Source organism: Hoplias malabaricus, chromosome 4, assembly GCF_029633855.1.
Source record: "Hoplias malabaricus isolate fHopMal1 chromosome 4, fHopMal1.hap1, whole genome shotgun sequence".
NCBI classification, from domain to species: Eukaryota; Metazoa; Chordata; class Actinopteri; order Characiformes; family Erythrinidae; genus Hoplias; species Hoplias malabaricus.
Window position 1 is genome coordinate 62562399 of NC_089803.1, and position 17444 is coordinate 62579842.

Here is a 17444-nt window from a genome sequence, read left to right on the forward strand (position 1 = left end):
AATTAGTTTTCACGTCACACGGGGTAGGAGAGACTAACCTCAATGCATTTCGCTGTGTTATATTGCCACCATAAGGCCAATCAGCATAATTCTTGTTTCCCACCAAGCTGCACACAAACTACACCTACCCACCAAGTGTGGTGTCTGTACAATTTACAGTCTGTTCCACACAGCTGCTTTTACAGGAGAAGAAGAAGAGGACAAATCTGTAAAAATAGGGTTCTACACACTGTGAAATGGACCAATATTGTTAAATAAAGTCCCCTTTGAATAATGTACACTCCTTTTATGGAGAGTAGGAGGTGTTCTTGGGTGGAGTGGGGTCATGCCTTTCGCCTGACCAATTAACAATTTAACAAATGTGCATTAGCCCCAGTCCTTCTTCTTCAACATTCCACTAGTGTTCTGCTGAGAACAAGCCAAAGCTGAGTGGACCGAAATGACCACACAGTGTTTTACAGGCAGTGGCTGAGAAGGCGATAATGGTATTTGACCGTTTCCCCCTTCAGCTACTGTGCTGTACTATTTATGTCTGGAAGTGATAGTTGGTATGAGGAAAACATCACAAACCAGAGGCTTGGGCTCAGGCTGAGATGATTAGGAGCAGCCTGGTGCCTGTCCAGCTGAAATCTGCTCAGGTTTACAGTCAGCAGGGGTTTGGCCTTGAGCATAGTGCTCTGTCTCTCAGACAGTTAGGAGGAAGTGTTTGCTGCTCTTTTTTTCTGTAGTCTGGAAAACTCAGAAGGGCTTGGCTTGACTCCTAGAAACTGGTTCAAATGAAGCATCTCCTACTTGAATCTCCTGAGATTTTGTGCAGGATTTATTCAATACTTGTCCAAATGTATGGTTTATGATAAAAAAAAAAAATCTGGTGAAATGTGTTAAATTGTGGAGACTTATATTGTGGCACAAATGAATATATTATTTTTCTAAAATGCATGGTTAAAGGTGACAATGACTGTTTTAATTAATATTTTTCCACACATTTTCCTAGCTCTCCAGTCTGTTTGCATGCTCAAAATGATTGAATATGTTTTTAAAGCCCCATTGTCTTTAAATGGGTAAAAAAAAAAAAAAAAAAACAAAGTGTCTTGGTCCAGTATGCTAGGCTTTCTCTCTCTGTTCACAGCAGAAAAGCAGCATTTTAGAGGATTTTAGACGATGAACAGACTGCCAAATTTTGAAAGGCATGAACTAAGAGGAGTATATTGCTTTATTCATGCTCCATAAGTGGGTAATATTGACTTAATTTTTGCAGTAGGTGTAACTGACTCTAAATTCAGGAGTATGTTAACTGTGCGAAAGTAATCACAGACCTAAAGTACAAAGCCTATAAATATGAATAACAAAGGACTTTTTGAAGTAATTCAAACAATGAATTAAAACTTCCAGGCAAACTTCAGCCTTGTACAAACAACAGTATTTTATCCCCCTAAACATACCATTCCACCTTACCAAAGCTTCTGAACGTAAACAAACCAGAGAACAGGGGTTTCCCACAATCAAATACAATCTGTTTATATTTTTAAGTAAATAACACCTTCACATCAGTTTTTTTAATTGCTGTCATTGTTTGAATCCAGCGGTATTAAAAGAAACACTAGTTTATTTAAAACCACAAACATGGGATCAAATTGCATTGTAGTCTCTGAATCAACTAGTTTGTGCTCCATAGAGTGGTCCTCCACATGGAGAGGGCCATGTTTAACAGAGGGCAGTAAGTGTCAGTATATTGGGGGATTTATAACATGAAAGATATCCTTTTGAGAAAATGACTGACTGCTTCTTTAAAAAGTCATAGATTAGCTGTTGTAGACCATCAAAATGAAGCGTGACTGAGTCTCTAAGGGTCAGAGTCGTTGTTTTGATGATGCAAGATTTCTGAAAATAGCCCAGATGTGATGCCCCACTTTGCATCAGAGTCTGAGATGAAAGATTCTGAAGTTTCAAGTTTGACTACCTTGTTGGAAGTGTTTAATTAAATCACCTCACTGTTCTCAGTCTAGTGTTTGTGATTTTATTGTAGAACTCACAGACCTTCTACAGAGAAGGTGAATTCTCTGTTATATATCTGTTTTTATCCCAGGAAGATCAGTCCAGCACCCTGTAGCGACTGAGGTCTGCAGTATTACTCTGTCTAGTGATGTACACTATAAAAACCTTAGTAAAATATAAAAACTGAAATAAAACATCATAACAGTTTCACTCACCTTGTTGTATAATGTCTAGTTATGTACTACCTTCCTTTCTTGTACGAATGAATACATTAATGAATCAATTGTATATAATTTATTTGCATACATTATCTCTATTATGTGTATTTCAAAGTTTTTTGCTCATTTTTCTCCCCCAAATAATGCTCCTCACAAATTCCACCCTTCAGTGAGCCTCCCGCAATCTCACACAGTACCCCTAGCCTTGGTAGGATGGGTACAAGCACATGCTTGCCCCGAGACATGAGGCCAACCCACTGTTCTTTTTGAACTTTGGCAAGCACAATGCCACTGAACAGCTTTATGCCCTGGAGGAGAATCTAAACTGTCGTATCAACTGACAGGCACCATTGCTAAATAGCATCGTGAGCTGAAAGATGAGAGGAGAGTGGACCATGCTGCCCACCCACAGAACAAGGCCATTTGTGCCCTCTAGGCTCCTGGCCCTGGGTAACTGAGTCATCAGTGGGAATCAAACTTGTGATCTCTTGTTGATAGAGCCAGTGCTTAAGGTGCTGAAACAACACCGGAGCGTGAAATATGCCTTTTTTAAAGCAAAATTACATGTTTTTTTACGTTAAAATTGCAGCGCTGCAGAAACAGTACTATGTAACTTATGGAGGCGGATATAATCCACCCCCTCACTTGTGACACTACTTCACTTGTAGTGTTCCTTTAAATGCCAACACATACTTCACTCCCAGTTATATCTATAACCTTAACATAACTGCTCATAATTTGGAAAATTTGTGAATAAAAGCTCTGGTAAATCTGATAAATAATGCATTTTTGAAGCACTTCAGTATTTTAAAAAGAATAAAATGAAATGCTCTGCACAAAAAAGTCAATAAAACAAAATAAGCCTGAATCTTCAAATAAAAGAAAACACTTTCAATATATTCCTCAGAGTAGTGTGCATTAAAGCATCATTGGCCAGTATTTTCTGTTTTCTTACAAACGTTATATGAAGATGAGCTAATTCCACACTCAAAAGCATACAGTGTTTTACTCTGAAAACTTAATGTTAAACATTATAAACTCCTATAATGGATAGCGCAGAGGCTTATGGGAAACTCATGATGAATCAAGCACTTCAGCTTTCCTGACATCAGATTGTTTAGAGGATGGCAAACACACCAGTAGCTCAGAGCTAGGAGAGAGGGGCTATGGATAAAGTGGCCTGGGAGTGTTTTTTTAACTCCCAAATTGACAGTAAGAGCCAGATCAATGAGAAACTCCTCTTCCTTTGCTTTGCGTTTTTATTTTCTTAGGCTAAACAAGCTTCAGCTCTGTCCATCACATGAAAGATGTCATTTTTCTGAGAAGAGACTTGCCAAAGTGTTTTGTACTTTACAAGAGGCTCTTGATTGAAGAAACAAATCATTATTGACATGAGGCTCATAGAAGGAAGAAGACAATCTGTTTGTTCCACGGCGTCTCTCTTTATTCGTTATTGTCAGATACGTTTCTTTTAGTATTTTATTGATATCATCACCAGCCGCTGTGTTTGGTCTCTCAGATCAGTGTCTCAAAGATCAAGAACACAATACACTCTGTTTATGGATTTCTCTTTAAAAGACATAAACAATCAGATCTCTTAAGTTTTATTCACAGAGGAATTCATCGGCAGTTAGTGCTGACAACACTGCTTACTACCAACGTGGAAAACTCTGAAACAGGCCTCAGCTTATAGCACAGTGTAAAGCACTTTATTAAAAGACCAAGACTGTTAACCTGTAATATATAATCACTCATTCATTAATGAGGCTTTTTAAGTGAATGATGATCTGCTGAATGTTTACAGTGACTTAGTGAAGATCTATTGATGGGTTGATTTATTGACTTGATAAATGTATTCATTTACTGTTTGTGTTTATTTATATTCAGATGCAGAGAAAATTCATCAGCTGATTGATTTATTGGTTAATTCATTAATTAATTAATTTCTCAATTTATTCCATTTTAGAGGCGTAACCATCCACAGAAATCCCCTTTTGATTCAATATATTATGGATTAGTTTTGAAAGACTGATTGTTTGATTGATTTGCTCATTCATTCATTCACTGAATTGACTGGTAGTGTCATTAATTCCGTTATTTATCCATTTTAAGTTTGAAACAATTGCTTAACCCTTTGGAGTCATTTGGAGACATTTTCTCAATTTTCTGAAATTCATCTTTAAAGTACTTAGTATTATAATATATTGCCCACATGTTGTATATCAAAATGTTCAGAACCATCTCAGTGCTCTCGTTAAGAGAGGCCCATGTGACCTAGAGCATTTTATAAAGAGATAATCTGTTTATAACCTTGAAAAACTTAAATCCGATTTTAGAAAATCTTTATATTTCTTATGAAAACATCCCTTTACTCGTGTGAATGAATTGTTTTGTGAATTGTTTACTCGTGTGATTGAAATAGTTTTATCAGAGTCTTAAAACCAAGCAAATCCACCAGTTAGACACGGCGTGAGGCAGAGGAGGTGTGTCTAAAGCTTATACATAGGCTCGTATCTCGGGATGTACAGTATCGCGTACGGTTGCGAAAACATGCGATCGAAAGAGCGGTTTCTGCACATTCACAGAGTGTTTGAACTGTATTTCTGCGCTGTGCTATCGCTAAGATATTAATAGGAACATCGCAAATGGTCATTGACGCGCCGGCGCGTTCTTCAACCCCAGAGGGTTAAATTCCTTATTCTATTTTCTATAATATGCTTTTGACTGAGTATGTTATGTTGGGATTCCTGAGTCAGTGGTGTGATCCAATCAAAGCAGAAATAACAAAACCCATTAATATAAAACACAGTAAACCCCGAAACATTGATTACAATCAAAATGCCATATTTTCTCCCCAACCAAATTGTACTTTTCTTTACTCACTAATATGAATAAGCAGAAGTTTAAAAATAAGAATAATAATATTTGGAAAATACTCAGGAAATTACAAATGACAAAAATTGATATTTGTATGTGAACATGTGCAGAGCAACATACGGCCAAGCACTGTGACATTTCTACAGTAATCCTGTCTGACTGAAACATCAATGCTGGTAATTATTACCAATCACAGCAGACATGACTAAGACACTCAGTCAAATGAGTCCCATTTGAACAGTTAAGCACCACTGCAGCAGGATTAGGTTGTGTAATGTCATTTATTTGGATCTGCTTGGCCACAGATAATCTGCTTTATAAAACTGTCATTCCTCCTTTCCATTCCCCATAGAGTTAATCTGTGATAGCCTCTATTGCATTGGATGTGTTGTGTTGATATTTACTTCCGTCCATATTAAGGATTAAGGAAAACTATCATGTTTGATGCTGAGTTGGCTGTTTCTCGTTAATGACCTTTAATTCTACAGTACTCTTATGGTCATTGATGTATAAAAAATTGGATTCCAGTGTAAAATGTGGGATAAATAAATAAATAAATAAATAAATAAATAAATAAGCAAGCAAGCAAACAATACATTTACTGTTCATAACAGCTTGACCATCACATAGATCAGCATTTCTCAGCCACTGGGCCATGGACAACAAATGGGCCATGAAAGACTCTGTGATGCTCCTTGGGCCAATACTAAAGGGACAACAAGTGGTCCGTAGTGGGCCATTTGTAGCACTTTGTAACAGAAATCAATGGACAATAACTGTCTGAATAGTAAGTAAGAAATTTTAAATGGTTTAAAACAGTACAGAATATCAATATAAGCCTTGCAACAAATGCAGCCATTACTGAGGGAGGACAACTGGGCCATAGTCTCACATAAGAGACCCAGTGGTCAGGTGAGGTCAAATGGTGATGTTGAACAATTAGTTCCAGAGCATAGCCTCAAAGGTATTGGATGAAGCTTTATCTCTCCAGAGAATCTAGGTCCCCTGCTTCACAGTTCAATGCCCAGGGTGGGGGGTCTTTATTTTCTCTGAGCCTGCATTTAGCCTGGTTGTAACTGACACAAATGAGGCTGCACTTTTTTTTTTTTTTTGAGGTAATACAAACTGACTGTTTGCAGAGTATCTGGAATCACTCCTTTTAAGCTTACATTATATTAGCTTACATATTCTATATGACATTAATATATAAATCTGATGTGGGGTTATGTGTTGTAGGCAATGCAGAGGGAAGGGAAAGACATCAACATAAAAGAAGTGATGGACCGCTGGACGCTGCAGATGGGTTACCCTGTGGTCACCATCAGCAAAAATGAGAGTCTGGACAACATGGTGACCATCACTCAGGAGCACTTTGTCTATGACATTGATGCCAAGCTCCGCGACCCTGACCTTTTCAACAAAAGGTAAAGTATGTCAGGCTCCAGTTTTACTTCTTGCAGTTTAATCTAAAAAAAAAAAATGGGTTTGACATTTTCCCCATTTGGATCCCTGTATGTGACCATCAAGAAGACCTGCTTGCCCAGAAACTTCTCCCTCAGTCTAGAACTTCTCAGTTTAACCTTTAAAAATTGCAGCTGTAATTTGGTGTCACTAATTTGATGAAGTTGTTTGAAAAGTGGTGATTCAGGACGGTCAGCCTGTATCACAAATTGTGTTTCTAAGTAGAAGAGCTCCTGGTTATGCAATCAGGTACTGATTATATAAACTGTGAGAACACCTGGGTCAGCAATGGGTTCACCTCAAAGTAGTTGAGTTCACTAATTATAAGTGGTTCCTACAGAACTTTTTTGGCATACGGCATAGGCTGTACTTCACACTTTTAAGGGTTAATTAGCCCCCAGAACCTACTGTGCTCGAGCAAGAAAGGCATTAAATGGTGCGGTGCTTTAGCCCTAAGCAAGATTCAAGTCTGTGATCCATGGAATTGAGAAAAAACTGCGCAATAAGCCAGAAAGGTCTCTCCTTAATGGCCATCACTGACCCTCTTCTCTGTTTTCTGTTCGTTTAAAGAGTGGCTCTGTAAGAGAGTCTAGTCTGTCAGAGATCCCTGCCCACTGGGGCTTTGATGGTGGACTTTGATCATGTTTATACCAGCCAGAGAGAGAGAAAGACAGACAGACAGATAGACAGACAGACAGACAGAGAAGGCCTACTGATAGAGAGATGATGAGGTCAAGAACAAATAAAAGTGGGAAGCAAAGATTCTGCGGTTATCGTTTCCAAAAAGAGTGGAAAATAAGAGGGGACATGGAATGAAGTGCAAAAGAATGGTCTCTTATGGAAGGAGCCTCTGGAAATGAAAGGCTAGAATGTAGGTCAATCCCATAACAGCTACTCAACCCCTGGAGTGTCCTCAGTCAGCCGGTCTGGGAGGCTGTAGAGGAGAAATTATTTCCCAAACTCAGTGAAATTAGGCTATTTGCATTATTTTCTATTCAGGATGATAATTATGATGCCTTTTAAGTCCAACTGAATTAAGTTAACTTCATTATATTTGTATTATTATTATTATGTGATTAGTTGCATTTGCTGGGAGTTAAACTAGTTTCTTAGTTATTATTTGGCTAATTTTCTGATTACATGATTTTTCATCATCACAGTTTAATTCTTTCATTATTTCTGTATTATTTTGAATGTTGTTATTGAGGATTATTGCTCACACCTGTGACCTGCCTAAGACACTCAAGCAATGTTGGCTGGTGTACTATGAACATGCTGAGGAAGACCTATTTGCCAAACCTTGCCAAAAATATTTTATTTTTGAGTCTAAACATTAGAAGAATTTAGGAGAGCAGCCTGATTCCTATTTATTTTCCTAGTTTTTTTTCTTTACGCTTGGTTGTTTCTCTTTACTTCAGTCGGAAAGTGGACATGGTTCACCAAAGTTTGGATGAAATATTGTTGAGCTGCAGTTGAGACGGGTCAGTGTTTAGAGAGGGTATAGTTGGGTCGGGACAGAACTTGATCAAACTTGAGCTGGGGTCTGATGTGGTTGCAAGCCGATTGAGTCAATACACAAGAATTAAAATGAGTCATTCTGATTTTATTCTGCTCCTTACATCAGGTGCATAGTCTTTGGGATCGTCCCAGCTCCTGGTCTGAGTCTGTCCACTCACAGTGCTAGACCAGTTTTTAAGCTGAGCACCCAAAAATGAGGTTAAATTTAACAAAATAAATGCAACGAGCACTGAGAAAAGGGAGTACTAATGAAATATTGTGAAAGTAAGTGTAGAGAAAAATAGGAACTTAGGAACATAGGAAAATAGGAATATAGGAACAGGCGCTGAAACTGCTCGTTCAGAACGGGGCTGTGATGTTTTGATCCATATGTTAAGACCCCAGAAGTGTGTTAACATGTGGAACAGGTGTTAGACATATGCCTGTCTACACTTAAGTTTGGACATTTGACTTTACTGTGTTACAGCTTGGATTACATGGAATTAAGTTCAGATATATACAGGTTGGTTACTTTGTTTTGTTGGGCTACAGTCATGTTCAGATGGACATTTTTTACAACTATAATACACATGCTAGGTCAGAAAATCTTCAAGCTACAGTTGTGTTCAGAATTTAAATTTCTGCAGTTGGTCAGGGTGGTCTCCTGCTGAGAACGTCCTTTTGGATTTCAGGTTGAGTTGAATATGTCAGGCCTGACTAAAGCCGTGGAAATTAGACTGATCTTCTAACAACGACTCACTCCCTGCAGTATCCTCTTCCAGTTTGGAGTGGAATGGGATTGTAGATGGCATGAAAACATGTGTTAAACTCTTTCGTCTGGTCAATAAAGCAGTGGAAGAGTGGTGATCTGAAGCTGGCAGGCAGCACTTACATCAGCTCTACATCAGCTGTACAAACACAGCCCACCATTGATTAGACACACCGTTTATTATTTATGCAACCTGCGGTGAACTTTCACCTCCTGTGCCCTCTGGCAGGCCATGGCATTTTGCTGAGGAGGAATAGGCCTGCCACCAGCAGACAGATTAGTTTTAGCACTCATTAAGGTGGCATGAATAATTCAGTACAGCCAACATGCCTGGTCAGAAAGCCTCCTTTTCTTATTTAGGCCTAAATGCTGCCAGCAACACATAACGACCTGGGAATGTTAATGCTCATCTCTCTGCCCGGGTTTGCATAAGTGATGCATTGTGGGGAAGAGCTGCCCTTGCAGAGACATGAAAGAAGCAGGGGTCTGTGATTAGAGTGAGGGAAATAATAATAGGAACCCATATTATAGGAATATATCAGCATTAAATACTGAATTTGATGTGTTAATACTGTCCACTTTCACTTATGTGGCTCCCTGGGGTGAGGAACAGTTAGAGAGTAAAGCTCATCTACTCCTCAGTTTTATTACAAATAACTCAGTTGTACTTACTCTCACTGGCCACTTTATTAGAAACTCCACCTCCATTTGAAAACCCTCACTGGCCACTTTACTGGAAACCTATGCTCTGTATTTCCTCTGGTCACTTAATTAAAATTGGCTGCAATACAATAACACAGTTGGTTACTCACCGGCCTGCTGATACAGTGTTTTTAGACATGTTCGAACTTTTTGTCAGCAGTCATTTCTGAAAATATTTTAGAGCGGTTGACTACTTTTATTCAAACCGTGACAAGACAAAATACAGTGGAAGTGTTTTCAATAAAGTGACCAGATGAATCACAGTCCAATGGTTTCTAATAAAGTGACCAGTCAGGGGAATTAAATGTGGTGGTGTTTCTAATAAAGTGGCCAGTCAGGGGAAATACAATGGAGGTGTTTTTAATAAAGAGGCCACTGAGGGGAAGTACCATTGAGGCGTTTCTAATAAACTGGCCACTGAGGGGAAGTACCATTGAGGTGTTTCTAACAAACTGGCCATTGAGAGGAAGTACCAATAAGGTGTTTCTAATAAACTGGCCATTGAGTTGTAAGCACCACAGAGGTGTTTCTAATAAACTGGCCATTGAGGGGAAGGTCCATTGATGTGTTTCTAATAAACTGGCCATTGAGTTGTAAGCACCACAGAGGTGTTTCTAATAAACTGGCCATTGAGAGGAAGGTCCATTGATGTGTTTCTAATAAACTGGCCATTTATAGGAAGTACCATTGATGTGTTTCTAATAAACTGGCCATTGAGGTGTGTCTAATAGTGTCCACTGAGTGGAAGTACCATTGAGGTGTTTCTAATGAAGTGGCTATAGAGGAGCTCCTAATAAAATGACTTGTCTTTCATTAATAGGAAGTTATTTTAAAGTTTTTTATACTGTCCAGTGGGCCGCTCTTCCTGGTGGTCTCTAATAAAGAGGTCAGTGAGTGTGTCCTCCAGCTATCGCTCTGTTAGTTTGATTTGTCTGTGAAGCTTGTGTCCTCTTCTCCTTCAGCTTCTCTGTGTAAACACTGCAGCAGGTAATCACAGCCCTGAGAGGCAGGTGCTCTTAATGTTTCGGATCGTCAGTGTAGCCTGGGTGCATGTAGAAAAGCAGAGCAGTTCCCGGTCACGTGCTCCTGTGCATGCTGTGGGTGTAAAAGCAGCGAGGAGCTTGTGTTTTCTTCCCGGCACAAGAGCGGCATATGTGTGAGTGGCATTAACTGTATCTGGACTGTGAACTGAACAGCTGCTGAGAGCGCTGCGTGTTAGCCACCACACTTTCTTCCACCGACTTCACAACCAGCTCCAACCCACGGCACAAACACACACTTGCAATCTTATTTAAAGGAGATGTGAGGGAGGAGAAAGGGAAGGTGTTTCTAATGAAGTGGATGAGTGGCTTTGTTGCGAAAGTCAAGCCAATAACTCGTGTTGATCGGAGAATCCCAAACAAGCTTCACCCGAATTCCGCACTTGCTTCATCCAGTTCAGGTTTGTGTGTCTGGAACCCACATGGAATCACTGGGCATGAGATGGGAACTCACCCTGGATGAGGCGCTAACCCACAGGGCTTCACACACCCACATACTCAGGCACATACTCATAACTGTGGACACTTGTGAAATCACCATGTAAATGATGAAAGATAAATAAAACATTTGTAATAAAAATATCTATTCTACCGGGATGCCTTCCTGGTGAGGTGTTCCGGGCATGTCCAACGGGGAGGAGGCCCCGGGGCAGACCAAGAACACGCTGGAGAGACTACATGTCTCGACTGGCCTGGGAACGCCTCGGTATACCCCCGGAGGAGCTGGAAGCAGTGGCTGGGGAGAGGGAAGTCTGGGTTTCTTTACTCCGTCGCTTCCCCCGCAGTGGAAAATGGATGAATGGATGGATTTAAATATCTATTCTAAATAATCATAGCCAACATATATTAATCAAACCTGTGACTGTAGTCTGTTCTTGTGTTACCCTGTCTAATCTAGTCTCAGCCTCTATTCTATTCTATTCTGTTCTACCCTGGTACAGTCTAAACTAGTCTAATCCATTCTAATATTAAGTCATTTATTCGGGTCTGATCTAGACCAGTCTAATCTAATTTGATCTAATCGTATCTAATCTAGTGTGAGCTAATCTAAAGTAGTTTGGACTAATCCCATGTAACCTAGCCTGATCTAGTCTTATTGAATCTAGTCTGATCTAACCTCCTCTGAACGGACCCCGAGCACTTCAGTGGTGTTTGTGAGAAAGGCTGCTCCGTGGTGCAGTGTGAGAGCTGGGCTGGTGATGTTGGCTGATTTGTGGGGGACTTTGAGGCGCAGCGCTGGCTTTGTATTGGATTCAGAGCAGAGTCCTAATCGTGATGAAGTGAGGGCTTTCATTCCAGACTGAAAGCAGCTATGGTCTGATTCTCATAATCACAGGCTTAGTCTCCTCCAGACTCCACACACTCACTCTCTTCATCCATCAGTCTGTCTGCACCCTGCACAACAAGCCTCACAGAGGCCCTTCTCTCTCTTTCTCTCTGTGTGTGTGTGTGTGTGTGTGTGTGTATGTGTGTGTGTGTATGCCTGTTCATGATGTGTCCATTTAACTGGTCAGTGTCAAAGGCATTACAGTGATTAGTTTTTATTTGAATTTAATTTATTTTTTCTGTGACCCAGACCGTTCAAAACAAAATCTGTTTGGCCAGGTGCCATGGTATCACACCAAATATTTCTGATGTCATTTTGAAAATGAAAACATCTCATATTGGTAATCAGAATAACATCTTATATCTCTGACTTTTCTTACTACATAAATGCTACATGCTGCATTTTACTACATAATCTGAACACATATTATGTGAACATTTCATGATGAATGGACCTTTAGAAATGCTCCAAAATTAATTGGACTAAAAACTTTTTACATGGACTTCAACTAAAATGTAAGCTTTGTAACTTCAGTAAATGTATTATTTTGGAGATATGTGGGGTTTTATTTATTTCTTTTTTTTGACAGTGACAATATAAAAACACTGGCTCTGTCTTTCTCTGTCTCTCTCTGTCACTCTCTCTCTCTCTCTGTTTGTGAGTGTGTGTGTGTGTGTGTGTGTGTGTATGTGTTGATAAGGGGGTTGTGTTTGTAGGTGATATGTGGGTGTTACTGTTTCACTGGTGTATCTTTATCATTCGACATCCCCTCTACACTTTAACTCATAGACCCTTTATTTAATTTGATTGTTTGATAAAGGACTTGTAAACACTCATAAAGGTCTCTCTCTCTCTCTCTCTCTCTCTCTCTCTCTCTCTCTCTCTCTCTCTCGCTCTCTCCCTCCCTCCCTCCTGTAAGCATTGCTTTAAACTCTTCCTCAGTTGGAAGTGTTTACTGAGTTCAGTACAGACTCTGCTGCTGTCTGTATAAAGGCGTGTTTGTGTGTGTGTGTGTGTGTGTGTGTGTGTGTGTCAGACAGTAACAGTGTTAGAGCTGTATGAGTGTTGAGGTCAGCTGGAGTGTGTTTTTATTCACTCGTTTCCTCTCTCTGCTTTTCACAAATGCCTTTCTTTACCCACAGAGTGAGGGTAAAGCTGCAGGGCTTCACATTCAGCGTCACAAAGAGGAAAACGTTGGAGACAAGCCGCAGAAACACGTTGATATATACCGCACTATTGTGCATGTAACACATGCTGCACTGTTTTTTTTTTCTCCCTGCTGCAGAGATTTTCTTTTGTAAGCAGCAATTCCTGTTGGAGCTGCCTAGTCAGTATAGGGCTTTTTTCCGTTCTTTGGCCTTCGCCTCCTACTGAGACACTGCTGAGCTTTCACACTGAGCTGTACTTTCTGATGTGTGTGCAGAGTTACTGCCAAACACACTACAGTACAACTGCTAAAGAGATGCACACACACTGGCCACTTTTGTAGAAAAAAAAAAAAAAAACTTTGTGATTCTACTTTAAGACCATCTTTAGAAAAGATTACCTTCTAGTTCCTCTTATTGGCTGTTGTAGGACAAGGACTTACCTTGTCTCCAGACTTACAGATTCTCTCACTCATTCTATATTATGCTCCATTCTGTTTCTTAGTTCGCTAGGTGAGCTCCCATCCACTGGTGGCGCTGTTTCTCAAAAGACAATCAATTGCTCTGTTATGAATCTGAAAAAGAGGTACAGACACAGCACTGTCAAATAGTTAGCTATAGCATTCCACAAACACAAAACAGAGAGTTTATAAATATATAAAGCTCACTGTTCAGTTTAGGGTTAAGATTAGGAGTAGGGTTAGATAGGTTTAGCGTTAGAGATTTTACAGTTAAAGTTAGTATAAGAGTTAGGTTTGGGAACAAGATCTGGCACCTCTCATATTTGGATCACATGTGTTTGAAACCTATTAACTGTCAACACATTTCAAACTCTTCGCATTCCACACGCACTGACTTCATGATTTACAAATGAAGCCCTGGGTTTAGAATTAGGATTAGGTTTATGTTTACGTAAAATTTTAAGTAATTAGGGTTACCGGAGATTTACATGACCATCATATTTAGTGTCCATATTACAAACACAGGGACTGTAAAATATGTACAAATTCATCTTGGGATCAGTCTGTCTAAGATGTGTAGATCTCAACATTCATGCTTCAGGGGCCAGATCTCATTGTCTCACACCAAATGTTTGTCATGAATTTTAAAATCTCATTTTAGCATGGCAACTTTCACGCTCATATCCGTGAAATAGTAACTTCATAAGAGAAGGAAAAACAGTGCTAATATCTACTGGTCCAATAATCATGAAATTGCAACACAGAATAAACGACAGCTGGAGTTTTCAATGTGTGTAAAAAGATACAGTGAGATACAAGTTTTTTATTTTTTTTATTTTTCCCCCAGCAGCGGTATTGATGTTCACACTCTTGGATCAGCTGTTGTGGTGATGGCAAATGAAACCTGTCAGTTCTACAATGTCCTGAACTCTTTCTCTCGGTCAGTCGTGAAATACCTCCAGAAACATTTTCCACTGGGTTATGAGCTGCTGTCATTCGTTCAGTTTGTTGACTTTGATCGCTGGGCTCTTACATGACAGAGAGCAGGACATTGCTCTGAGACTCAGCACCAACTTCAATGGGATGACAGCCACATTGACAATCTTCCCCAGAAGTTCATGCTTTATCACTGTCTAGGACATAAGGAGCTTGTGGCAGGATTCAGAAATCAGTCTGAGGGCAGTGGGATGGGTTGGATCCAGACATTTTTTCCAAAAGTAAAAGTAATAGATTAGAGTTTAAAATTATATCCGCACATCTGAAATTTTTTGTCCACCATATTAGGTTTCATTAAGCATTAGTGTGACTTATAGGGAGTTTATTGCCCTCTACTCTTCAGGGAAGATTTACACTAAATGCTAAATTATGTGTACACACACTGGCCACTTTTGTAGAAAAAAAAAAAAAACTTTTTGATTCTACTTTAAGGCTATCTTTAGAAAAGATTACCTTCTAGTTCCACTTTGCGTAGCATCTTGCTTGGTGGTCTTAAGCTGATATGCAGATGCTCTGCATGACCCTGTTTTGTTCAATGATGATCTATAGAGAGTTTTCAAGCAGTTTGTGCACAGCAAAACATTGGCGTCAATAACTGAAAACTCCACAAACATTTCTACATATATCCCAGTACAGTTGCTACTAGTGTCGACTGAGGGAGCCTGTCTCCAGCTAGCAGCTGCTAATACTATGGCTGCACCAATATGAGAATTCTGGATCAGTGTCAATATCCGGTATTATACATGGACGTATGCTGATTCAGTCATAATATACCCTAGATTAAATTTATAGACAATGATTGTTGGAATAAGCTGTTAGCTTTCAGTTAATTGTATGTAAACAACAAAATAATTGCTGACAATTTTTAATTAGCTAACTGGTGCTTACATTGATCCCATGCAGTTGATCTTTATAAAAACAATTATTTTTCGATGCTAATATAATTCTGATATTATTCATTACTAGCTAACTGCTAATGTTGACTAAAGTAGCCCAAATAGTGGCCACAAATGCTGCTGCTAATGTCCACTGAGGGATCCAGTCTCTATCTAGCGGCTGCTAATACCCCTGTGTCTGTCCTTTCTGCATTGCTGTGTTTTGGCTTGTCATTTGTTGTTATTTGGTTTTTGTACTGTCTCTATTGTAAAGCAACCTTGGGTATGACAGTGACGCTATATAAATGAAATTTCTATTGTTTATTTATTTATATACAATATTATAGCTGAATTGAAGCCTCCTAATCATGTTTGCTTTCTTACTCCCACCTCACACCTGTGAATATGAAGAATTATCTTTCTCTCAGCAACTGATAATAGGTGCTTAGAGAAAGATAATTCACAGATGCTTCATATTCTCTCCCTATATTTTGAAGTCATGAGTCCTTGATTTTCCTCTGTTCCTTATGTTGTTAGTTTGGATTAAAGCTTTCTGTAGATGTGTCTTTTATTTGTTTGTCCATCTTGAACTTGTTTCCCTTCTGCCTCCATGCCTGCTCTAATTTTCTACATCATTTTAACACAGGAACTGCAGGTTTACACAAATAATAAGCCATTAGAAATGCTCCATACTTGGAATTAAACATATTACAGTGGCCTATATGAAAAGTAGGACAAAAAATATAACTTTTTTTTTCTATGATGTAAAGTTCCTATTTCTGGGGACACCAAGAGGACCATGATGTTTGTTGTTGGCTCTGTTTTTATTTGTTTGAGGAAGAGATATAATGCACATAGTGATGTGAAAAATCAGAGAGTGGAGTAGAGCAGTGTTATTTCATTGTATCTTATTGTATTACATGGACCCTCTTCTGTAGCTGACGTTTTAATATCTGTGTAATGCACTGAACCTGATTCACTCAGGAGCGTCAATACAGACGGAAAGTGAATGTAATTAAAAGGAAGCGAGTGTCTCCACAAGCCATTTATAATTCATCAAAGCGAGGTCAGGTGAGCACATTAGAGCCTCTGACACAAATCACTTCGGACTGGAGCTTAATTACGATCACATTTCAGTGGTCCTTACTCTTTTTTTTTTATTTCAATTTCAAAACAACATTTCTCAGTCACACCCCCCAACCCCCCCTCCCCACTTCTTTTTTTCATTTCCACAAAGACGATCACGTCCTCAGTGGCGAAAATAAATAACTAAATCGAATTAGAGGTTGGAAGCACAAATTGATTTCCTCGTCACCTGCAGAGCTGCATGACTCTAACGGGGGACGATGCAATTACTCGCCTTAATTACGTTAGCCATTCCTCTCCCCCACTAACCCCCCACCCCCTGTGCATGTCGGTGGACCGGAGGCAGATCTTAGTGTATTTCATTGTGCTCAGGTAGCTGTCAGACCACACCAGGTGCTGTTATTGAAGCGTAATTGCATGGAGCTCTGGTACAATTCCTCAGATTGATATCAGCAGGGGGACTTCTGGGGTCAGCTGATTTACGCACCGCCTGGTTGCCCACATACACACACACACTCTCTCACTGATAAATAGATCCTGGAGCACTGTGATCAGTTATAGGACGTCGTAAAGTGATGCTGTCGCCTTGGCTCAAAGCACAGGCTCAACAAATGGTCCGTTTAATCTGCTGTTTCTCAGCCATGTGGTTATTACACAAACTGCCCACAAGGCAGGAATAATAACCTTACTATAACACTGTTTTGACAGCGAGCTCCGAAGGTGGATTACAACAAATATCAACTCATGTGTTAATGTTTTAGAGTCATATCTTATGTTATTAATTCTCATCTAAACATATATTCTCAAAATTCCTCAGTTCGGTTCAGCTACACATTAGCCTAAAATCACCATGCCCAGTGCCAGCTGTCACCTACAGGAGTATCAAGCCAGGTAGCTGAGAACACATAGATTACATAAAAAAGTATTCTACTCTGTTGTTGTGAGCCATTTGTTGCAAACTGTCTTTACTTAACACTATAAAACTGTTGTTACCT

The 17444-nt window shown here is 39.5% G+C and overlaps 1 protein-coding gene across 1 annotated transcript in view; it reads left to right on the forward strand.

The window, feature by feature from the left end:
• The window catches only part of LOC136694709 (thyrotropin-releasing hormone-degrading ectoenzyme-like), a 268426-nt gene that overhangs the window by 181426 nt on the left and 69556 nt on the right, over nt 1-17444 (forward strand). Inside the window, exon 10 of the mRNA XM_066668480.1 lies at nt 6327-6514. Coding sequence (XP_066524577.1) covers nt 6327-6514 — 188 coding nt within the window. The remainder of the gene's footprint in view (nt 1-6326; nt 6515-17444) is intronic.